The sequence below is a fragment of the Grus americana genome, chromosome 19 (assembly GCF_028858705.1).
Source record: "Grus americana isolate bGruAme1 chromosome 19, bGruAme1.mat, whole genome shotgun sequence".
Classification (NCBI taxonomy): Eukaryota; Metazoa; Chordata; class Aves; order Gruiformes; family Gruidae; genus Grus; species Grus americana.
Genome location: NC_072870.1, coordinates 5,141,265 through 5,165,080, shown reverse-complemented (window position 1 = coordinate 5,165,080; position 23,816 = coordinate 5,141,265). Strand labels below are relative to the sequence as shown.

Genomic DNA, 23,816 nt, shown 5'->3' with positions numbered 1-23,816 from the left:
GCAATAACTGCTATAATAGCATGGCCATCTGTAGTCAATAATCTCAGCTGTTTAAGTGCTTCCCTTCCTCAAAGTGCTTAGGTGGTTTTTATATTTGGCAATAGAAAATACACTGCTTCACCCCGTGGGACTTGCACAATTTGATAGTAAACAGTAAGAGAAATTCTCCCAGTGTCACCACTCCACCTGTTCCCTCTGCAGAGAGAACATGAGACAAGAAGTGGGGCTCCAGCATGAGCAGCTGGCTGGGTTCTGTGTCAGTAAAAGTGTTCAGTTAAAACTCTCTGCGTGGATAGTGGGAAGGAAGATGCCGTTTGCACAGAGCCAAGAAAGAGTCTCTGCAGATAACCAGTGAATACATGTCTAACACTCTCCTGCTCTCCACCAGATGAGGAAGAGGAGGAGGAGAATCTTGATGATCAAGATGAGCAGGGGAACCTGAAAGGATTCATTAACGATGACGATGATGAGGAAGAAGAGGAGGAGGAAGAAGCCAGTGACTCTGGAGACTCTGAGGATGATGTTGGCCACAAAAAGAGAAAGCGCAGTAAGTTTTATGATGATAGTTCATAGCAGGCCACAGCATAATTCTCTCACACTGCCCTGCTGGAGAGCAGAGCTCTCCCTCTGCCCTGGGTGTCTGCAAGGGGAAGTTATGCCCTTCTCACCAGTCGGTTCATTCCCAGCTTAACAAAGGGAGAGTGTAACTCGTCTCTGCTTTCTTCTCTTAGCTTTTGATGACCGCCTGGAGGATGACGATTTTGACCTCATTGAAGAGAACTTGGGCGTTAAAGTCAAAAGAGTGAGTTGTGTTCCCATGCTGCCGTTAATGGTGTGGTGCATCTTGGCACGAAGGAGGGTGGGCTCCTGCCTGGAGTGAGCGAGTGGTGCCTCCCGTCTGTTCCTGTCGTCTTGGAAAGGGAGTGCTGAATGCTCGAAGGAAGCAGGAGCTCTCCCTGCCCAGGCAGCTGGGAACTGGCTCCTAGGGTTTGCAAAACACTTTGTGCTTGTTCCTAATGTTGCTATATTCCTCCCTTCCCACCTCTGCCAGACAGTCTCAGAGAAGCCCATCTTACAATCGCTTTCTCCTGCGTGCTCCTAACCTCAAAGTCATTGCAAGCTATTATGGGCTCTAAAGCTCCTTCCGTAACATGTGCCAGAGACACATCAAGCCAGGCTAACACTGGTTGTGACAGCACACAAGTGACACGGGCCTGGATGCAGGGCAGTCCTCAGCAGGCAGTTTTTATGTTGTGTACACGCTGTGCCCAAAGAGCACCCGCAGCATGGCTCCCAACGGGGCGGCTCTTCCCCGCTGTGTGCCTGTGCCATGCTGGGCTCTGTCCTGCTCACTCTCGGGTCCCTGCAGAGGAAGTGCAGTTCTGGCCTGGAAGAGACCACACTGAGCTTGAGTGCCAGGAATTACGTGCACTAACAAGCTTTTTTTGCTTGCAGCAAAAATTCAGGCGTGTGCGAAAAATGTCCGATGATGAGGATGACGAAGAGGAAGACTATGGAAAGGAAGAACACGAGAAGGAAGCCATTGCTGAAGAAATCTTTCAGGATGGTGAAGGCGAGGAGGGAGGGGAAGCTGTTGAAGCTCCTGTTGCTCCACCAGAAGAGGAAGAGGAGGAGGAGGAAGATGAATCTGGTGAGTATGGATGATTAATTACATCCAAAGTTTGTCCTAGGATTAAAGTACAGGAACAAAGTTAAGACCTTCTCTGAGCTGTAAGTAACTGAAGGCTGTAGCCCTGTTGTGGTAAAGCTCTTGCTGGTCTGATTAATACAGTCTTCAGAATTAAATGTTTCTGGGTGGCAGGTTTAGTTTGTCTGTCTACACCACTTTGTCCAGAAGCACATTACACGTGCTGAGGTATTGAATGTCTCCTCTAAGCTGCCTCCAAAATGGAAATGCTTCAAATGAAGGAAGTCAAGTCACTGTTTATTACCTAGTAGCACAGCGCATGCCTGCCCTACTTCTCCTCCTGTCACCACGCTAGTACCATACTGAAAGATTTTCAAGAAGTCTCTCTGTCTACTGTCCAAAGCAGCAAGGCCTTTTCTGACTGCATTTTCAGTGCATGGAGCTCCAGATAGTTGCCAGGTGGCTCTGCCTGTGTTTGGAAGTTCGTTCTAGCTTGTTATTGTGGTTCAGACTCCTGGAATGTCTGAGGTTGGTGTAGGAGATGCTGTGGGTAGCTGGGCAGACTGACAGCCAGTGGCAGCCTAAGTCTGTGGTGGAGGCTCATAGTTGCACTGCCTGAGCTGAGCTTTGTCAGAGGTACCAGTTGAATATGCGAGTGTCCTGACCCCTACATTGCTTCTCAATGTTCAGACATCGATGACTTCATTGTGGATGACGATGGGCAACCTCTGAAGAAGCCAAAATGGCGAAAGAAGCTCCCTGGATACACAGATGCGTAAGTGTTGATTGGAAATTGGCCTGAAACCTTGAAAACAGTGCTCAGCTTACTCAGTTCTTGCAACTGCAGAGTGATTCAGCTTGTGGTTGGATACTGCTGGTCTCATTCCCCAAGGGAACCTGGTAAATTTAAACATGGAGCTTTTAGTCTTTGATTTCTTAAATGTCTGACTTGTTCCTTTCTCCCCTGGATTTCTTACAGGGATACCAAAACCAGTCCCTTAAGAGAAGTATTTGCATGTAAAACTCAGAGCTGTGTACCTATCCATGACTTTTTAGCCTAGGTGCAAAACTAAAGCTTAGACTTAGGTGCTCTGGCCTCCTCTGAGTGGCTAGAAAGTTGTTCTGTGAACTGCACCGTGAGGCTGAACGATAGTTTTTGCCTTCCAGTGCTTTGCAGGAAGCCCAGGAAATCTTTGGTGTGGACTTTGACTATGATGAGTTTGAGAAATACAACGAGTACGATGAGGAGATGGAGGAGGAATATGAGTATGAGGATGAAGAAACCGAAGGGGAGACCCGTGTACGACCCAAAAAGACTGCCAAGAAGCGCGTCAGTCGGCGTAGCATCTTTGAGATGTATGAGCCCAGTGAGCTGGAGAGCAGTCACTTAACAGACCAGGACAATGAGATCCGCATGACAGACATGCCTGAGAGGTTCCAGGTGAGGAAGAGGAGCAGGTGTGCAGGCAGAAAGCATTTCAGCTCCCACCGAGTACAGCAGGCCTGGGACCTGCAGGCCAGCTTTCTCACCTGGCTGGATTTTGACATCTCTTTTTCCCTATTTGAAGATCCCACCTATCAAATGTTTAGGCTAAAACTGCATTCAAACATATTGGTGACTTAGTAAACTGTTCCAACTGTGCAAACCCGGTTTTAGCACCAGTCATAGTTTCTCTTTGGCCACTGGGTGCCAGTGTTGCACTCCTGGGAGTGGTGCAGGGCTTGTGCTCTGCTAAGATGTCCTTTATGCTGGATGCTATTAAATCCCATGAGTTTTATCTCTGGATAGCAAGAGTGAAGCCACGGTGCCAGAGAAAGTTTACTAGGGTTTTCTAGCTACCCGTATGCCAGTCAACATGTAACTGTTGATGAGTCACGTAACCCTACAAGGTGTTTCTGTAACTCATTTTAATCCAAGCGATTGGGAGTTATACTGCCCTCAATGTGGAGTCCTGCTTGTGCTGCTAGGAATCATTCTGGTATCTCATCTTTTTGTCTTAATTTTGCCCTGTATTCAGGTTTTGCCTGAGCAGTCCATGCTTTTCCATCTCCCTTTAGTATATGTTTATGTAATTCTGGGCAGAGGCTTATTACCTTCCTTTGTAAAATGGGACGTCTGAAGCTGCCAGCTTTTCAGAGGGACCTTTTTTTCCCATGCCAGTGTGCACAGCACAAGGGAATGCTGTGTGTAATGTCTTCTGGCCATATGTGACCTGTTCAAACATTGTCTTCTTCACGGATGTCAGTGATGATTAGAGCAGGCCCCTTGAAAGAGAAGTGGCTGACACTAAATGTCCAGAGAGGGTTTGAAGCTGCTTTATGTTCTGTTATTCTATGGCTGCAGCAAGAAAAGTGGTAACAAGGCTAGAACAGGCACAGATAGGTTGGAACAGAGGATTTGGGAGTCTGGTGGGAAGTGGGGGTACCCTGACTTGATCGTCACAGAAGATTTTGCACCATTGCAGGCCTTTCCACAAGCCTGTGACAGAATCTAGTCTAAAGTCGACGCAGGTTTCCTGCATGCTCAGGAGATGCAGATATTGAAGTGCTGTCCTCAGAAGGCCCTGTGGGTCTGGGAGGTGCTGAGACCCCACAGGCAGCCTGCAGCTCAAAACAATAATTGCCAGGCTTCTTGAAAACATGATAGCATGCGCACATGTGCCCTGGTGTTGCACGTGCTTCTGCTTATCCTGTTGTCTTTTCATAGTTGCGATCCATCCCGGTGAAGAGCGCTGAAGATGATGAGCTGGAGGAGGAAGCTGACTGGATTTACAGGAACGCATTTGCGACGCCCACCATCTCCTTGCAGGTAAAGGACTGTGCCTGGGACTTCTGTCCAAAGAGGACTTGAAGGTGCTGTGGATTTGCAAGAATAGTTGTCAAGAATGATTGAAAGATCTCTGAGCCATTGTGCACTTAGGACTAAACTAGTATTAGCCATGACATGCTTTTAACTGTCAGTTACCTTGGCCAGATGCTGCTTCTCCATTTTCTGTTACGCCAGTCAGGGCTAGGATGCTTTTCCATGGTCTAAAATTGGAGCATGTACCTAAGCCTGCATTCCCAGCTAACAAACGGGCCGCTGTTTTCCAGTCTTACCCTGGGCTGGTCTTCTGGGATTCAGCTCAGGAATACAATCAACACAATGTGTCTCTCCTTTTAGGAAAGTTCTGACTACCTCGACCGTGGACAAGCCAGCAGCAGCTTCAGCCGCAAGGGGCCCAGCACTATCCAGAAGATTAAAGAAGCCCTGAATTTCATGAGAAACCAACATTTTGAGGTACTACATAAGAGTCATTGCCAAAATAAAGTCTCAGTTGCTGTCTCCTTATCCAGGCAGGATTAGCAGAGGGGCTGCTGGAAGTATTTAGGGTAGCAAACTGGAAGGGGCTGAGATACCATACCTGGTTGCCTCTCCTGTAACAAAATGGTGCTTCATTGGAAAGTGCAGCTCATCTTATGTGAGCTGTGGCAGGGCAGGTTTTTAAGGCCTGTTTGATGGGGCTGCTGTCATTGTATTTCCCTGATCCTGGACAAATTGATGCTAAATGAAGTGGAGGAATTTCTTGGAGCCTTGCTTGGTCCATTCAATCTGTTCTCTGAGATGTTGCTGGATGTTGCAGAAGCTCTTTGGTCTATGTGATATATTATTTAGTGGAATGGTCTCAGGAGCTGGGGCATGGCTTGGTACTTCTCCCGCACTGCTGCCCCATTAGCTTGTTCTTCCATATGGAACAGAAGCACTCTCTGGACTGCTGGCTGCCTAGTCTCTGCTTGGTGGTGACGAGTCTCATTTCTGACCCAGGTCCCATTCATCGCCTTCTACAGAAAGGAGTATGTGGAGCCAGAGCTGCACATCAATGACCTGTGGAAGGTCTGGCAGTGGGATGAGAAGGTGAGGACTGTTTTCACTGCTTGTTATCCCACCAAGATTTAACACGTCTTCCCACTTAGCCCGGTACATTTGGCAGATTTTGTTTTGGCTGTGGAGACCGTGTGCTTGTTTTACCCATGGGTTTTTTTGTATGTTTACCATCATGTGGTGGTAAAGGGTTATCTGAAAAAAAGAGTGTTCATAACAGTCCTTCCTCTTCACTGAGCTCCTTTTGTGTAGTGGCTTTTCCTGCAAGGAGTACAGGTTCCTTCTCTACTATCAAGTAGATCCAAACCTTGATTTATTTTTTTTTCTGTTAATACAATTCATCTCTGAGATGAGACCTGCCATGGGTGTCACATCTGGGCTTGGCTGCGGGTGAAGATTTTGATGATTATTTTTATATGACAAATATCCCAAGATCCTGGGAGCCCCCATTTGGGAAGGGAGGAGTCAGATGTGACACACAGCCATGGTGCATTTCACTGGAAGTCTTTGTTCTCATATTAGTGGACCCAGCTGAAGATCCGCAAGCAGAACCTGACACGTCTGTTTGAGAAGATGCAGGCCTATCAGTACGAACAAATCTCTGCTGACCCAGACAAGCCCTTGGCTGATGGAATAAGAGCCCTGGATACTACTGACATGGAGAGGTACGGTGCTATGACTTTCTTATATTTATTCCAAAGCGACTTAAAATGCACGTTAACTTGCCCAAACAGTAAAGGCAATCTGGCTGCTGCAGTGCATTGACTTTAGCCGCCTCACGAAGCCAGCAATGAGAAATATTTAAAACTCTTTTGGAAAATGAGTCCAAGCACTCCCTCTGCCTGACCTGCACCAGAGCACGTTCCTTGAGTGCTCTTACCACAGCTCAGCTGCAAGCAGGGTGTAACATGCTGGCTTTGCATGCCGTAGGCTGAAGGACGTGCAGTCCATGGACGAGCTGAAGGACGTGTATAATCACTTCCTGCTGTACTATGGGCGAGACATCCCCAAGATGCAAAATGCTGCCAAGGCTGCTCGAAAGAAGCAAAAGCGTATCCGAGAGGATGGTGAAGAGGAGGAAGGTTTGTCTCCAGATTTGATAGTCTCCTAATTGTGGGCTGGTTGAAAATCCTTGTTCAAGAGAACAGTAAGAAAGTTTATTGAAAAGCCCATGTGTTTGCACAGAGCATCTCTGCTGTTCACTTCTATCTCAAGTTAGGCCCAGGTTTTCCAGGCATCTCTGATAATTCTTAAAGTTTGCCACACAAGGTGCTGCTTTTCTGATGGACTAAATAGCACTCCTTGTGGCAGAGGCCAAAGCAAGGATCAGCCACCTTGATGTGTATTTTAATGTGCAACCCAGAGATATTGCTATTGAAACTGCAACAGAGTGAAACTGTAGAGAAAATAATGTTTTCAGGGTGTTTTTCTAAATCTGAATAATTTAAGGCTACTGTGACCTTTGAGATGTGTTTGTGGAATTTAGGGACTCTGTTGCACAACGTAGGTTGTGTTCAATCCCTTTGCTGTGCTTCTGACACGCTGCAGCTGTCTGGATGCCTCTGTAAAGAGCCTTGCTAAACATATCCTTCCCACAGGTGAAGGGGAGGATGCAGAAGATGATGAGCAGAAAGGACCTGAGCTGAAACAGGCTTCCCGTCGGGATATGTACACCATCTGTCAAACAGCTGGGCTTGGTAAGGGCTGTGCGCTCTGTCATGCTGAGCTTGCAGTAGCCTGGCCTGCATGCTCTTCTGAGTGGCGTGGCTTACTTGGGGAAGGAGGACTGGTAGTTTTGCTCAGTATAAACTACAGTACCCATATCCTTATTGGTTTTGTGGGGGTTTTTTTAACCAGATGGCCTGGCTAAAAAGTTTGGTCTGACACCTGAACAGTTTGGAGAGAATCTCCGAGACAGTTACCAGCGTCACGAGACAGAGCAGTTCCCTGCAGAGCCTCTGGAGCTGGCCAAGGATTATGTGTGTAGGTCAGTGTTGGGGATCTTTGTGGAGGTCCTGCGGATGCGAAACAGAGGAGGGGATCTGGGGGCATTCTCAAGTCCTAAGCCTTCATGTTGCCTTTCTGCTTTTAGTCAATTCCCAAGCCCTGAAGCTGTGCTGGAAGGAGCCCGGTACATGGTGGCTTTGCAGATAGCCAGGGAGCCTTTGGTCAGACAGGTCCTGAGGCAGACTTTCCAAGAAAGAGCTAAAATCAACATTTCACCAACCAAAAAGGGGAAGAAGGTAAGGAAGGGAGTTGTGACTCTGTGAGTCAGTTCAGGGAATGATCTAAATAACATACAAATACTCATTTTTGCATCTGAAAACTTCTCCCACATCAATGGCAACTCTGAACAAATCTTAGAGCAGCATGTGAGCTGGGCTGTTGCAGAGGCCAGCTCAGCAGCATGCTGCATTTTTAGTCTCGGCGTTTCATTGGACCTGATTCTCACTGTTGACATGTTGCTTTCAATTATTGGAACAGTCTCTGTTTCTCTGGGACTGGGAATGAATTCCACTGTGTCCTACTGGGGAAGGAAATGCAGACTGGCAGGCATAGGGGTGAGGGGGTATTGAATAAAAACCATTGTCTGCTACGGTATACAGAAGGGTCTTTCTTCATGAATGCCCTGCGTGCATGCTGACGGTCTCTTCTCTCTCCCAGGATATTGATGAAGCCCACTATGCCTATTCCTTTAAATACTTGAAGAACAAGCCTGTGAAAGAGCTGCGAGATGACCAGTTCCTTAAAATGAGCCTGGCAGAGGACGAGGCACTGCTAACTATAGATATTAGCATCGACATGAAAGGAGTGGAAGGGTGAGTCTTTACTGGCTGTACCATCCGTGCCTTGGCAGAGCTTGTTCATGCAGTGCTGCTGTGGTGTTAGAACTCCTCTGTAACCTAAACTGCTCCTGGAAGTCATGGCCTGGTGCTTTCCTGCACCTTAAAGCCAAGCAGCCTCTTAGAGTCTTCCTTTTTTCTTCATCTTAATGAAAACTTTAGCAGACATCTGGCTTATTCATTTGAAGGCGAACTCTGAAGCCTTTAGGATTTTTGTGAAAGGTGATGCTTGTTTCCCAACCACCCTCACTGTGCAGCTCCTTGGATCCTTCCCTGCACATCTGAGTAGCCACACTGCGCGATACGGGTATGCTGGAGTGGCCAAGGGCTGCTTTGCGTTGCGCTGATCAGGCCTCTCTGTGCTGCCAGCATGGTGTTCAGCTGCAATCTGTCTAGCAGCATAGCTTTAGCAGCTAAAGGAATGTTTGATGGGAGGATTGGCTCTTCTCTAAATTTTTCAGGCAGCTTGCTGAGTCTGAGCTGCTGCTATTACATCCCTGTGCAGGAATCTGCCAGTGGTGGTGTTTGTTTGCCAGTGCAGGCATTTGGAGCCCTTCTGTATCTCCTCCTCTCATTTCTTGCAGTTACGGTAGTGACCAGACATACTTTGAGGAGATCAAACAGTTCTATTATCGGGATGAGTTCAGCCACCAGGTGCAAGAGTGGAATCGACAGCGTACGATGGCCATCGAGCGGTCTCTCAACCAGTTCCTCTACGTGCAGATGGCTAAAGAGTTGAAGAACAAGCTGTTGGTGGAGGCCAAGGAGTACGTCCTCAAGGTGAGATGGGAGACAGATGGATTTGAGTCAGAGCTGGGTTACAAATGCTAACAGTCCTGCAGCGTGGTGGGGATAGCTGCTGACAGGCCATACACAGGCTCTTGGGAAGGAGGAGGAGGAGGCAGGCGAGGGTCTGAGTCTGCCTCTTTCCCAAGGATGGAGAAAAAAGCAGATACCTCAGTGGGAGGGAGGATGGGCTCCATGGTGCTGGAGAGCTGGTCCCAATCCTGGCAGAATACACTGTCTTGCTGCCCTGAGAAGTCCACGACCTTCCCTCCGGAGAAGGGCTGTGCCAAAGCACCTGCAGTGGATTTTCTTACTCCTCTCTCCCCTTCCCTGTTCTACCAGGCTTGCAGCCGGAAACTGTACAACTGGCTAAAAGTAGCCTCATACCGTCCTGATCAGCAAGTGGAGGAAGATGATGATTTCATGGATGAAAACCAAGGGAAGGGGATTCGGGTGCTAGGCATTGCGTTTTCCTCAGCCAGGTAGGAGGAAAGGAATTGCCTGTGGATCCACGTACAGCTTTAGCAGTCCTCCATATCTGAGTGATCTTTGTTTCGCAGGGACCACCCCGTGTTTTGTGCTCTTGTTAATGGAGAGGGCGAGGTTACCGACTTCCTCCGATTGCCACATTTCACAAAGAGAAGGAATGCCTGGCGTGAGGAAGAGAGGGAAAAGAAGGTGAGCCTTGTTGCAGCTGTTATCGAGATAAATGTCTGCACATTGCTTTTGGTACCGTGCAATCCACTGTGGGCTGGAGAGAAATAGTCAGTCTGAAGATAGCTCGGGCCTTGCCACTCTTGCAGGCAAAAATACTGCCTTTTTCCCACCCTGTAATTATTCTGGCAGAACAGTTGTTTCCAGTTAGATCCCAATTCATCTCTTCTGCTCCTCCGACGGGGAGCAGCAGGGCCTTGCCATTCCCCAGTTCTGCTGGTTGGGAGTTTGTGAGTTTCTGTGGACCGAGCCACAGAGATTTTCTCCCCTTTCCCTGATCACATTATAACAGGAAGAGGCTGTAGGACCTACTGAAGATTGGGTCAGGCTTTTGACTTCCATTCCCTACTTGCAGATTTCCTGTAACAGCAGAGCATGATGCCATGAGTCTTTCCTCTGCAGAGCTTTCCTGTTTGTCCACAGTGGTCAGTAGCTGCAAGGCCTGCCTGTGGAAAAGGCATTTAGCTGTGTTCATGTTGTGGTGGCAGATCAGGGTGACTGGGGAAGGATTTGCCCTGTGAAATAGGAACCCAGGTCTGGTAGCTAGCTCAGTACAGAACTTGGTACTCTTGCTTTTCTACTCTGATCTGTCTTACTTTCCTTTCCAGGCCCAGGATATTGAAACCTTGAAAAAATTCCTCCTGAACAAGAAGCCTCATGTGGTGACAATTGCAGGCGAGAACAGGTCGGTCTGTGTTCCTTCCACTTCCCAGTCTCTTTGCAGTCCTTTCCTCATGCCTGTCCACATTTCACTGTTTCTGTCCATGGTGTGAGGGTTGGGGTTATCTTCCTAAGTGATGCCAGGACCCAGCTTTGCTCTCTCCCCTCAATCCCCTTGGCCGTCTCTCCCTAGGGATGCTCAGATGCTGATGGAGGATGTAAAGAGAATTGTTCATGAGCTGGATCAAGGGCAGCAGCTGTCCTCTATCGGGGTGGAGCTGGTGGACAATGAACTGGCCATCCTCTACATGAACAGCAAGAAGTCTGAGGTGAACCTTCTGTTATTCCAGCTCTCCTTTAGTCTGTCACTCATTTGTGCTGTCTCATCCTCCATTTGTTCTGCTGGCCCTGCATTGTGTCATCCGCTGCCTCACGTGATCCATCTAGACAGTGGCGTACTGATCTTTGGATCAAGGCAAAACATCTTATTTAGGCTTCCCTGAAGAGATCAGTGCCAGCAGATGTACTGAGTAGATATTGATGTAGTCTGAAATGCATCTTGCTCAGCTGAGTGGATGGGGTTGTTTTATTACTAGTTGCAGCAGCGTCCTGGGAGCCTTTGACCTCAGCTCTCTTTGCCCTGAGCACCAAATGCTTCCCTTGTTCCAGTCCCTGTCTGATGTGTCTTTGCTATTTGTGCTACCAAGCATGAAAACACCATCAGTGTTTTCCCTGATGCTCTGGCCTCTTGCAGAATGAGTTCCGGGATTACCCGCCTCTGCTGCGTCAAGCTGTCTCCCTTGCTCGCCGCATTCAGGACCCCCTCATAGAGTTTGCCCAGGTCTGCAGCTCTGATGAGGATATTCTCTGCCTGAAACTCCACCCTCTGCAGGTAACTATCCTTGGTCAAGGAAGATCCTTCTCTGCAAAAGAAAGTGGCCTGGGAGGCCTGGGACAGTTTGCTGTCAAAGAAAAGTATTCCAGGTAGAACAGACAGAACTTGCACCAGTTCAATGCCATTATCAGGCTATATAGCACCTTTTTTTTGCATCCTTTAGTTCATCTGCCTCCAGGCTGTTCTCGGGTAACTCTGAGGTGCAGTACAGCTTCTGAGAGCCATTCTATTGCGTTGGGCTCAGCTTGCTGATGGCAAAGCGTTGCACCCATGTCTTTGCTAGGCTAACGCCTCCCCTTTCTGCCAGGAGCATGTGGTGAAGGAGGAACTGCTGAATGCCCTCTACTGCGAATTCATAAACCGTGTGAACGAGGTGGGAGTGGATGTCAATCGGGCAATTGCTCACCCTCACAGCCAGGCTTTGCTGCAGTACGTGTGTGGCCTGGGACCACGCAAAGGCACTCATCTGCTAAAGGTAAAGAGGCTTCTGTCCCTGCCTACAAAAACAATGCATCACCAAGAATGTGTGAGTTGGCCTGACAACAGTGCTGTTAGGAACTGAGTCAGGATCCTGCGTGCCATATGCAGCTGACAGCTCCGTTGACATGTGTTTTAGTATGTGTTATCTCACTGCACCTAACCCCGAAGCTGTGTGTGGACTTATGTCCTTGATAGACCCAAGCAACTCAGCAAATCCATCAATCCTAGCTAGCTCCTGAACCCACAGAAACTGTTGTACTGTTACAGTATCAAAACGCCTCCGTACTGTAAAAAACACAAGGCAAAAAGCCAACGCTTTTCCCAAGAGTTGGAGCTGCTCCATGTGGAGTCATCTCCTTTCATACAATGTTGAGACACGGGCACAGAGCGACAATTTATGAGTTGTGATGGGCTTGATTATGTCAGATGCTTTGAAGACTGCAGTGTCCAGTGTGAGTCCTCTGCTTTTCCTGGAGAACTCTTGTGTTTGAATAGCAAGGTTTATACTATTACCTCTCTCTCCAGATCTTAAAACAAAACAACACGCGTCTGGAGAACAGGACCCAGCTGGTTACGATGTGTCACATGGGACCCAAAGTGTTTATCAACTGTGCTGGCTTCATCAAAATTGACACAGCATCGCTGGGCGATAGGTGGGTATTGAGTTGCATTCCATGTCATACGGGGTATGGAGTTGGCATGAGCGACAGGCTGAAGCAATCTTTTCCGTGGAGTCCGTGTTCCCAGGAGTTTGTGTGTGGCCCCTCTGATCTCTGGCCAAGTTCAGGTATTGCTGGTTATTAATCTGATTCTTAAGGGCAGCTAAACTTGCGGAGCAATGTGAGCTGCAGAACATTAATTATATAGCTTACTATGGTTTGAAACACCCTTTGTGGTCAAGAGGAACTACACTAAAAACAGTTGTTCCCTAACATAGTCGTCATGCATGTCTGTCAGCAACCCCTGTGCGTTTTTGCTTAGCTTCTGCCTAGTCCTACCATCAGCATTTTATTTTTCTAAAGTTTCAAACTTGAGGCATAATTTGGCAATTTAGCTCCCTCTTAAACTAGTAACAATACCGGGAAGTTTGTAGAGTGTTAGGTTACTGGTAACTAAACAAGAGATGTGTGGTTGGAGGACAGCAGTAACCTAGTTTTCTAAATCTTTTAACTGACTGCTTTGCACAGAAGGGTCACTTGTTGGAAATGTGCTTTCTCTAGGGCTGGCGCAGTATCCTTCTTGCCTTTGAAAAGCAGTCTGAGAAAGGACGCCTGGCTGAATCCTTATGCCAAGTGAGCCGACCCCGCTAGGTGCCTGGTTCTTGCAGGATAGAAATCCCAGAGATGCAGGGAGCAAAGCGTAGCCTCATCCAAACAGCTAGCTGCAGATGGCCGCACTGCCGGTGCGCAGCACTGAATTTGTAGGAGAGAAAACTATAAAGAGCTGTGTGCTCAGAGCAGCTATAGCACACAGAGTGATCACATCTAGACAGCACCCAAAATGCCTGGCTGTATCTTTGCAGTGCAGGAGCTTCAGCCTGGAATTTGTCATGTCTTGCCTGGGTTCCTGTTGATTTAACAATGAAGAATTCATTGTCTCCTTTTTAGAGTAGTTTGTTCCAGTGGCAAAGCAGCCACATGGCTAATAGTGGTCCTCAACAGCGTGATTTGTTATTGAGCTGAAGGAAGTGACTCTGGAACCCTGCAGAGTCCTTATCTGAACGTTGCTTTGGTTTTATTTTAGTACCGATTCCTACATCGAAGTCCTAGATGGGTCTAGGGTCCATCCTGAAACCTATGAATGGGCAAGAAAAATGGCAGTGGATGCCTTGGAATACGACGAGTCAGCAGAGGATGCTAATCCCGCAGGAGCTCTGGAGGAGATCTTAGAAAACCCCGAGCGTCTGAAAGACCTGGATCTTGATGCCTTTGCTGAAGAACTGGAGAGACAGGTGCGCTGGGGGTTCCTGGTGCTGAGAAACAGAGAAGCTCTGCGTCCAGCTCCTTTTCTTAAGTTTTATAGCTGGTGACCCTTATCCTTTTTAGGAGCTGAGCATTAGCTGTTACCGTTGTAAAATATATAAACAGCCACGATGAGTATTCAGTGTCTGACAAGGGCATGTAGTAAATACTTGCGGAAAGTACACTTGGGGCAGAGGGAGGAAGGAGGCGGGAGTCAGTGATTAGACCATTTAAGCTGTCCTCCCTGAACTGATCTAACTGTTTTCTGAACTCATTGGTACTTTTGACCTCCTCAACACCCTGTGACTGAATTCCATGGTTTGATGGTGCATTCCTCTTTTTTTTAAATTTGCTGTTTGATGAGTTCCTTGAGCTCTTTCATAACTTATATTGGATTCCCTATTTACCTTCTTCCTGCTGCTCATGGCTTTGTAACCTTTGAATACCACACAGGGCTACGGCGACAAGCATATCACTTTATATGACATTCGAGCTGAACTAAGCTGCAGGTACAAGGACCTGAGAACGCCATACCGTTCTCCAAATACAGAAGAGGTCTTCAATATGCTGACCAAAGAAACTCCAGAGACGTTTTATATAGGTACATCCCTGTTTATATCCCTGATTTCTGTCATCCTAACTTGACTTAGGATGTGTAAAGACGGGGCAAAGGGATCTTGGTGAGGGTGCTGTTGGGATGGTGCTATGGTGGCATGTATGTGAAGCAGCTTTTCAAGTACCTGGGTATCTCCTAACACCTTCATGCACAACTACCTTTGATTGAGGGAACTGCCCAGCCTGCAGTTGGCTTTCAGTTTTTCATTCTTTCCTCCTCCTCTCCCATCACACCGCAGGTAAAATGATCATCTGCAACGTGACTGGGATAGCCCACAGGCGGCCACAAGGAGAAAGCTACGACCAGGCAATACGGAACGACGAAACTGGCCTTTGGCAGTGTCCTTTCTGTCAGCAGGATAACTTTCCAGAGCTCAGCGAGGTGAGGCTGCTTCTCCTAATGGGCCTGCCTTTGTCGGGAGTCTGCTATCGGCAGGCTTGAGCATTTTGTAGGGTTCTTAAGAGACAAGGTATCAGAGCCAAGATTGTGTCTGCAATGCCCCAGGATCCCAATCTGAGCGTGGCCTTTGGCTGCAAATATAATCTGTTCCACTTTCGACTAATTGCCTCAATCTGGGTTTGACAGGTCCTTTATGGACCTATGCATTATGGATTTTAGTGAACTGGACTAGGAGTGAAATGGACTTGGGACTAAGCTGACCACATCTTTGCAAATACATAAAGTAGGCTTGTTTGTGGTTTAGGAGTGGGTTTTACGCAGAGAAACTGCCTGTGACACTGAGAACAGAAGGTTGTTCTGCCACCTTCTCAATTTTAAGAACTTACTTGGACTCCCTGCTGCTTAATGCAGCTGTACTTTAGGTCTCTTCTAAACACTGCTGAATTCCAGCCTTGGTAATCCATGACTTTAAAACCCTATAGCGTTCATTAGAAACCAGCCCTAGCTGCAGGCTTGTATTCAGGGTCTAAAAATGTTCTGACCTTCCTGGTTGTAAAGCCCCATAAGCTGAGCAGAACCAAAGTGGGAAGATTGCATTACTGGGTAACATTCATTGAAGTCTCCTGTCCTTTGCCCTTCCACATGTCTCTGCTGGCTGCACTGGTTTGCTGACACAGCTTTTAGGCTTGTTTGAGTGTGAGCTACCGGGGCTATTTTGTTTCCATGCTGAATGACTTTTATATTTGCTTTACTCAAGGTTTGGAACCACTTTGACAGTGGTTCCTGCCCAGGTCAGGCCATTGGAGTGAAGACACGTCTGGATAATGGCGTCGCTGGCTTCATCCCAACAAAATTTCTTAGCGATAAAGTGGTCAAGCGGCCAGAAGAAAGGGTGAAGGTATGAAAGCAGTGGATTTTCACATATCCAGCAAGAGCTGGAAGAGCATGGAGCCAATACCAAAGATTCAGAGTTTGGTTAATAACACTGTTTCCTAAATGACTTTTCAAACCTTATTTTCATTTAAGGACTTGAAATCAGCAGCAAGTTCAGGTTCTGGTTAGTGTCCTTCTCCCACAGTGCAAATCTGCCTTGGCAGCTGGTGGGAACCATGTTAATCAGTTAACACGTTGCACTGTGGGAGGATTTATTATAGTCTGGCTAAAGTCTGGGTTTAGGAGACCAGAAGGCATTCTAATGCAGAGCTGCCCTTTGTTTCTGGCTTTCTAAAGAGTTCACAGAACTTCTGTTAGATGTGCAAGGGTCACTTTCCCTCTCATGGCTTTTTCTTCTGTCTCAATTCATTTGTGGAGGTCATCAGAGTTACTGGTCTTGCTTGGGACCAGTCTGAAAGAAACAAAATCACATATTTTGATCACATGATAAAATAGAGGTTCAACCTTTGCAGTCTTTTTGGGTGTCCCTGACAGTTCATACAGGTGATGGATAAGCCTGTAAGCTCAGAGGTCTCTTAGCGTTTCTTTAAAGAGTCGTTAACTTCAGCACGGTTAACTGGACTAAGACATTGCTGGTTTTGTGGTGGTATTTTCCATTCCCCATTTAATTAGAGCAGTCTTTTGGGTGTTTTCCACTGTTTCTGAACAGACTTAACTGCTTTCTTGCACGTAGTGAAGTCCAGCTTTGCTGTTCCCATTGTTAAAGATACATAAAATAGAAAACTTAACCATCCTCAGCCTCCAGACACACAGTTTGCGGTGTGGTATGGGGCATAGGTAGTGGATGTGCTGGAGAACCGCCCATTTTTCCTTTAATGTCTTTTGATTCTAGTCATCTTGGGGATCACTTGATTTTCAGTTGGTATGGAAGGATCACTTTTAAAGGTTGTATCAGTCTGAAGTATGTGAGGTAATTTGTACCTCCTCATTGGCAGCATGACCCCACACAGATCGCTCTGTAGCGGAAGGAGGCTGACGTATCAGCCAGAGTTGCTGCTCAGCTTTGCCTTCCCCTCTCCTGTAGGTGGGAATGACCGTTCACTGCAGGATTATGAAGATCGACATTGAGAAGTTCAGTGCAGACCTGACCTGCAGGACCTCAGACTTGATGGATAAGAACAATGAGTGGAAACTGCCTAAAGACACCTACTACGACTTTGACTCTGAGGCAGCAGATCACAAACAGGAAGAAGACCTGAAAAGAAAGCAGCAGCGGACAAGTGAGTCTCTCATTTTTCTCTCCCTTGTAATGCCAGTCTTCCCAGGGTGCTCCAGCAGAACAAGCACAATTAGACATGTTCTTGGAATGAAGCAGTTCCTCTTGGAAGCCTGAACACTCCTCTTTGTCCTCTAGCATACATCAAGAGAGTAATTGCTCACCCATCATTCCACAACATTAGCTTCAAGCAAGCTGAGAAGATGATGGAGACTATGGACCAAGGGGATGTGATTATTCGTCCGAGTAGCAAAGGGGAGAACCATCTGACTGTCACCTGGAAGGTGAATGATGGGATTTACCAGCACGTGGATGTCAGAGAAGAGGGCAAGGAGAATGCCTTCAGCCTCGGCTCCACACTTTGGATTAACACAGAGGTAAGAGCCCTGCAGAGCATGCCAGGGAAGGACTTGGCGGGGAAGGAGAAGTACCTGTTTGGCAGGGACAGGTTGGCACAGCCCTTTCGTCCTCGCAGCTGCTTTCAGACTGTTGGAGAGTAACTTCCATTGCAGTTTTCCAGATTCTTAAACAATACTCAGGTCTTTTTTTCTTTTCTCAAAGCATCAAGCCTTGCTGTGCAGAATGTATGACTGAGAATCAGAGTTCCTCATCATGCACCTTACATACCTCTTTAAATGTGTTTGTTCAAAGGAGTTTGAAGACCTGGATGAAATTGTTGCTCGCTATGTCCAGCCAATGGCTTCTTTTGCCAGAGACTTGCTGAATCACAAATACTATCAGGACTGCAACGGTGGAGACAAGAAGGTAAGCCTGTCCTAGGCTGTGGTAGCTTGTGTGGGAGATAAAGGAGCATAGTATAAGTTTTTCTTTGTCTCAGGAAAGGTCTTAAACTCTTTGAGTCTGGCATGAGCTGCTGCTGGACTGAGCTCTTTGATCTTCCTGTTGTTACCTGGGGTTTGGCAGTCCCTTTCCAGCTGTCTCAGGGGGATTCTGTCTTGGAGCAGCGGAGTTAGGACATGGAAGTAAGGCGTGCTACAGTGGTGTGCCAGGGCGGCAGAAGGTTGCCCTGCCAGGAAATGTCACTGAAGGGAGAGTATAGGCTTTCTGTGACCTGGTGACGTTTGTGCACCAGCCCTGCGCAGAAACGGTGCAGTTGGTGGTTCTCATTGGATCACTGGCATCAGGGCTGGGGGGGAAAAAGGGCTGACCGCAGCATGGAGGGGGAGATATCCATAGGCCCTGTGTGTTGCTAAAAATGCAGGCTCTCCTGAGCATTTCTCTTCCTCTCTCTCTCTTTAATTAGAAGCTGGAAGAGCTGCTGATAAAGACTAAGAAAGAGAAGCCAACATTTATTCCCTACTTTATCAGTGCCTGTAAAGATCTACCTGGCAAATTCCTGTTAGGATATCAGCCTCGAGGCAAGCCAAGGTAAGTGAGAGGCAAGCCCAGCAGCTGCAGCTGAGTAGTCAGTACCACACCTGAACTTATTGCTACCAGTTTCTCTTCCAGCTCTGTCAGTATCCCCCTAAATCAGACCTCCCCTTACCCAGGGTTTGGCCTCCTGACAGTGGAGGACCTGTGTCTAGCAGTAAATCTCACCCGGGAGACTCCTGTTTCTAACCAGCTGGCTCCCACAAGCAGTACTGCCCTGTGCAGAGGGTGTCATGGGTATAGGCAATGAGTGATAGATTTTTGCATGGAAAGGCGTGATATTTTGGAATAATTGTTTGAAAACAAAATGAAAGTGTCTCAGATAGGTCTGTCCGTTAATCAGTACAGCTATCACCTGAGTTTCTAGGTCTTGCCTGTTCTGACTGTGACCCGTCAGCGTGAGGGTGGCAGGTATGGCTCTGAAGCAGCCTGTCATCTCTTGTGCTCTCCTGCATTCACTGCTTCTCACAGGATAGAGTATGTGACAGTGACGCCAGAAGGATTCCGCTACCGGGGACAGGTCTTCCCTACCGTGAACGGACTCTTCCGATGGTTTAAAGATCATTATCAGGACCCAGTTCCAGGTGAGCATCCCAAAATCTGAGCGTGTCAGCTGTTTGTTTCATGGGTGACGCACAGTAGGAGCAGTTAGTAAAGGACAATTCCATGTTCTTTGTCCTTGAAATGTGTCCTAGGATTTTCTATAAGTGGGAAGTTTCAAAGCAATGCTCAAGTGTTTGGCTTCCATGGATCCATTGAGAGCTCTCCTGAGAGTTAATCTTTCAGCCAAGTGGGCCATGCAGCAAAGGCTGGGCTTGTCCCTTTCCTCTCCCTTAGCCTCCCCCTCCATACCACCCTGCACACACCATTCCTTGGTAAAATAGCATCTTGCCAGTACGAGGGTTGCCTTCATTTTTTCCAAATCCTGAGTTTCAGGTCAGTAACTCCTCTTCTGAGAGAAATAATGTATTGCTCTTATTTTATATTTTACGCAGGTATTACCCCCAGCAGTAGCAGTCGGACCAGGACTCCAGCCTCCATTAATGCTACTCCGGCTAACATTAACCTGGCAGGTCAGTGCAGGCCTTTTCTGCTTGGAATCACGATGCGAGCTCCTTTCCCAGGTTCCGCTTTGTCTAACACGATGGGTCTTTCTTGCAGACCTAACCCGTGCAGTGAACGCTCTACCACAGAACATGACCTCCCAGATGTTCAGTGCCATCGCTGCCGTGACAGGGCAGGGACAGAACCCAAATGCCACCCCTGCGCAGTGGGCATCCAGTCAGTATGGCTATGGAGGCAGCGGAGGCGGCAGCAGCGCATACCACGTAGGTGTCACTTAAATTTCTGAGAAGAGGTGGTGTGTGACTTCTCCTCGCTGCTAGAGTCCCGTGAGGGCTCAACTGGGAGCATAAGGGGTTACTCACTGCCTGGGATCATCCGGTCCTAGTCGTGTACTCATGGTGCTGCACGGGGGAGCCTGGCTGGATTCTTGGACCGCGTTTCTTCTTGCCTCCTGTGTCTGAGGAAATGAAGCACGTAATACAGCCCTGCTCTGAGGGGAGTTGAAGACCAAATAGGTCTGGCCCCCAAGGAATGTGGCAGGGTGGAGAGGTGGGATCCAGCGGTGAGGGCGCACAAACTTCTGATTGTGCCCCTGAATTGGCAACGTGAGCTGCCAGTGGAAGAGATTAGCTGTGAAACTATGCGCTGAGTTTGCAGGGCTTTTCAGCTCAGCGTGCTAATCTCCGAGCAGCACCGGCAGGCGAACACCTCAGCCTGACCGAACACCCAGAGGCTTTGCAAGGAATAAGATGGAATTGGACAGTTTCGGCTCATGCTGAAGCTTTTCCTCATGTGTGCTGGTGCCTGCCTCCTCCCAGCCACGCTGCCAGCTCCCCAGCTGACCCTGAGGTTAAATCCAGCTGCAGAAGGACTGAGGTGCCTGGGTACAAGAAACGCACCCTGACATTAGAGATCTAATGAAGAGATGCTGCAAGACCAGGCTTGCAGGGAGGAACGATCCTCTTTTAGACCACCTTGGAAGGCTTTCACGGAGTTTGGCACAGTAAATGCCGAGCTGGGGATGGGCAGGGACTGTGGATAACCCAGTGTATTAATCATCAAGACAATCTGAAGGAAAAAGGTGGTGAACACTGGGAGGCAAAGAGACTAAGCACTGCATTGGACAAGCAGTGAGCCAGCTAGCTTGGGATGTGGGAGGGAGCCATCTCGAGCAGCAAGGGCATGCAACAGCCTCTTGGGCGAGCAGGGCAATGCAGAGCGTGCCAGACCTCTGCCCCGCAGCCTGGCAGGGTTTGCTTTCTGTCCCCTGATAGTATCTGCTCTCTGCAGGTCTTCGCGACTCCAGCACAGCAACCGGTGGCCACCCCTCTGATGACCCCCAGTTACTCCTACACTACCCCCAGCCAGCCGATTACAACACCCCAGTACCAGCTCCAGGCCAACACCACACCACAGTCCACCCAGTCCCAGACACAGTCGCAGCCATCATCCAGCTCCAGGCAGAGACAGCAGCCAAAGTGAGTGGCTCCAGCGCCGGGTTCGTGTATCCATCTGTGTCCCGTCTTGATTGCTTTTGTTGATTTTTGTTGAACCAGCGTGGTGGGGTTACCTTGCACCTTCCTGCATGGGACCCGAGGGGAGGGGAGGGTGGGGAAGCTCTCCCACTAATGTCTCACCTCTTGCCCGTGTCATTGCAGGACCAACAGTCACGCTGCGATCGACTGGGGAAAGATGGCCGAGCAGTGGCTCCAGGAGAAGGAGGCCGAACGGAGAAAACAGAAGCAGAGGTTGACTCCTCGCCCATCTCCCAGCCCCATGATCGAGAGCACACCCATGTCCATCGCTGGGGACGCCACACCACTGCTGGATGAGATGGATCGATAGGCTGTGCTGGACCTGACCCGTAACCTCCATTCCCTTCTCTAGGAAGGGGAAGGGAGAGTGAACAGTTGAAAACAACTTCCCTTCCCTTAGCCACATAACTCCTGTTTTATACATCGTGAGATGGTGGGAAATGACTCTTGGTGATGTGCACCTGAGCGAACGAATAGACTTGGCAGGGCTGGTCTAAATATATATACTATATATATAAAATTATATCATAGGAAGAGACGCTGCAGCGGCCTCTGTGTTCCAGGCCCTGGTTCACCACTTTGGAAGATCAGCAAAGTAATTACGAGGTCGAACGACTCTGACCTTGTACGTGCACAGCAGTCTGCTTTCACTGGAAAGACTAGGAAGCAAGCGTAGCTGAAAGTGCAGACCATCGGCCTGGAGTGAGCCTGTTCCATTTGGATTCTCCCAAACCCTGACTGTCACCTCTCCCTGTCCCAAGAGCACAAAGCAAAGTCACGGGGGTTGTGACAAGCAAACCGGAGTTCTCAAAAAGTTTCTGTTGTCGTTTGCTCCGTGTTTTTGCGTGTAACAGGCTCTGCAGAGTGTGTGCCAACCCCCAGCTGTGTTCGTAGGGGTCTAGCACAGCAGCTCCGGGGCTTGGGGTCTTGCAGGAGAGAAACGCAGCTGTCGTACCAAAGGCTTGCTCTCTCCTCCAGCTTCTTTTGGAACAATATTTATTTAGTTTTGATTTTTTTTTTTTAATCAGACTGCGAAGCAAAACACCAGCCAATGGCAGCTTTCTTGAGCGCGGGACAGAGTGGGCTTAAAACACTGCAAGAGTAGCCGCTCCTACGGTGGAGAACGCGAAGCAGGCGGGAGTGCATGGCATCCTCCTCCGTAGCCGCTTAACCCTGCCCAGTTGTAACCAAGAGGGGTGAATAAATAGTGTTTCTACTGAATGCTAGTTGAGAGGTTTTCTGCCTGCACCCTGTGCTGCCTGCCTGCCCTCTCCTTTTAGCAATGGATTTGCTTAGAAGCAGAGTTCAGTGGTGAAAGTCGATGCTCCTTCTTCCTTTGTTGCTTGGAGTTGCCCTCTGTGTGCTGAAACTTTCCCAGAGAAGCTGATTTCTGTTGAGCTGATAAAGAATAATGTTTTGTTTTGAATGCGTTGTATAGAGACATCACACTGCCATCTGGGGCACCTCATGGAGGTACTGGGGGGCCTGGGAAGGGGGGGCAGATAACTTTGGTCATGTCAGAAAGCCCACTGCAGTATTACAGAGCGACTGCTAGTGCTGAGAGCCATTTCTGAACTGGAAAGTTCCTACTGCACACATTTTCCTCTCTCCTGCTTTGTTAGTAGGGATTTTCTGGGGAAGCAGAGTCTTTGTTCCCTCCAAGTGCTCCTGGTTAGCCTCCTCTCGCTAGGAAATGAGCAAGAACAGCAGATCTTAAGAAACAAAGGTCTTTTTTTGCATGTAAATGCTCCCGAAGAATGGCAGCAACCCGGGAGACAAAGCAAAGCTGTTTCCACAGAGAAATGCAGGTCCTGGCTTCCCCCCATCTCCTCAGCAGTACTGGGGGGCTGACACAGTCGTGTTCCTCCTCTGCAACAGGGCAGACCGGGCCGGAGGACCGTGTTCCAGGGCCCGCGGCTGCCGTAGGTTGCAGGTGTACTAATCTTATGCTATTTTTTTATTTTATCAAAATCTGTATGATGGGAATTTGACTGGGAGCAGCTCCTTACCAGGGATGTATTGGACTCGTACAGGGAGGGGCTAGTTGTGCGTTGTCGGCTCCTTTTTGGCTGTCTTTGGTTTTAGTTTTCCCTGACCATCAATAAAAATTCTACTTTTGGGAAACTGTCTGCATGCCACGTCTGTGCTTCCTGCAGTGGCGGTGTGGTTGCCGCAAGGACTTTGCACCCATTAGCAGTGCTTGAGAGGGTGCAATGCCTTGCTACAACCTTGGTATTTCCCTCCTGGGCTCTTGTGGTCCACTTATTTCAGGGATTTGGGATTGCACCATGCACTCTTTTGGGAACAGTGGGGTTTGCACGGAGCAGCTCTGCTCTCTGGGCCTCGGTGCTGTCTGATCTCCCAAGGCTGTGTCGTAGTAAAACAGGAGACAGCACTCGCCTCCTGTTGCTCCAGCTTTTTCTGATTCTGGAATTTGGTGCTGGTGGGGGAAGATCTTTCTACCAGCCTCACCAGGCAGGAGAGGGGCCACCGTGCCCAGCCCTGCTCCTCACTCAGAAGCGCTTTGCTGGAGTTGGTGGCAAAGCCCCGTCTCTGGGTGCTGCCCTCAAAATCTTCGCTACAGGAGCCCAGTTATCAGCAAGGGGAGCAAGTTGGGCCAGGCAGGGACACGGGCAGCTTGCCCTGCTCCTGCCTCTCCCCAGGCAGCGTCTGCCTTTGTCCCAGGGCTGGAAAAGCTTCTACTGTCCCACTCCAAAGAGCTCCTGCACCATGTCTGAGGAGCCTCTGGGGAGGGGCAAGGAGCTGCCATGGCTGGGGGCTGGAGAAGGA

At 48.6% G+C, this 23,816-nt stretch overlaps 1 protein-coding gene across 2 annotated transcripts in view; it reads left to right on the top strand.

The window, feature by feature from the left end:
• SUPT6H (SPT6 homolog, histone chaperone and transcription elongation factor) overlaps positions 1-23,144 on the top strand; it is a 29,901-nt gene extending 6,757 nt beyond the window's left edge. For both annotated transcript variants that reach the window (XM_054847455.1, XM_054847454.1), the window contains exons 3-37: positions 389-547; positions 732-802; positions 1,456-1,651; positions 2,339-2,423; positions 2,816-3,089; positions 4,356-4,457; positions 4,812-4,928; positions 5,454-5,543; positions 6,033-6,175; positions 6,441-6,592; positions 7,109-7,207; positions 7,368-7,497; positions 7,603-7,753; positions 8,175-8,329; positions 8,938-9,133; positions 9,482-9,621; positions 9,700-9,817; positions 10,462-10,538; positions 10,707-10,842; positions 11,268-11,405; positions 11,716-11,883; positions 12,414-12,541; positions 13,632-13,839; positions 14,303-14,450; positions 14,704-14,846; positions 15,622-15,762; positions 16,843-17,038; positions 17,173-17,411; positions 17,686-17,799; positions 18,299-18,423; positions 18,898-19,010; positions 19,422-19,499; positions 19,588-19,754; positions 20,782-20,969; positions 21,150-23,144. In XM_054847455.1, coding sequence (XP_054703430.1) covers positions 389-547; positions 732-802; positions 1,456-1,651; positions 2,339-2,423; positions 2,816-3,089; positions 4,356-4,457; positions 4,812-4,928; positions 5,454-5,543; positions 6,033-6,175; positions 6,441-6,592; positions 7,109-7,207; positions 7,368-7,497; positions 7,603-7,753; positions 8,175-8,329; positions 8,938-9,133; positions 9,482-9,621; positions 9,700-9,817; positions 10,462-10,538; positions 10,707-10,842; positions 11,268-11,405; positions 11,716-11,883; positions 12,414-12,541; positions 13,632-13,839; positions 14,303-14,450; positions 14,704-14,846; positions 15,622-15,762; positions 16,843-17,038; positions 17,173-17,411; positions 17,686-17,799; positions 18,299-18,423; positions 18,898-19,010; positions 19,422-19,499; positions 19,588-19,754; positions 20,782-20,969; positions 21,150-21,336 — 5,072 coding nt within the window. In that variant the 3' untranslated portion in view covers positions 21,337-23,144. The remainder of the gene's footprint in view (positions 1-388; positions 548-731; positions 803-1,455; positions 1,652-2,338; positions 2,424-2,815; positions 3,090-4,355; positions 4,458-4,811; positions 4,929-5,453; positions 5,544-6,032; positions 6,176-6,440; positions 6,593-7,108; positions 7,208-7,367; positions 7,498-7,602; positions 7,754-8,174; positions 8,330-8,937; positions 9,134-9,481; positions 9,622-9,699; positions 9,818-10,461; positions 10,539-10,706; positions 10,843-11,267; positions 11,406-11,715; positions 11,884-12,413; positions 12,542-13,631; positions 13,840-14,302; positions 14,451-14,703; positions 14,847-15,621; positions 15,763-16,842; positions 17,039-17,172; positions 17,412-17,685; positions 17,800-18,298; positions 18,424-18,897; positions 19,011-19,421; positions 19,500-19,587; positions 19,755-20,781; positions 20,970-21,149) is intronic.
• Positions 23,145-23,816: the final 672 nt, after the last annotated feature.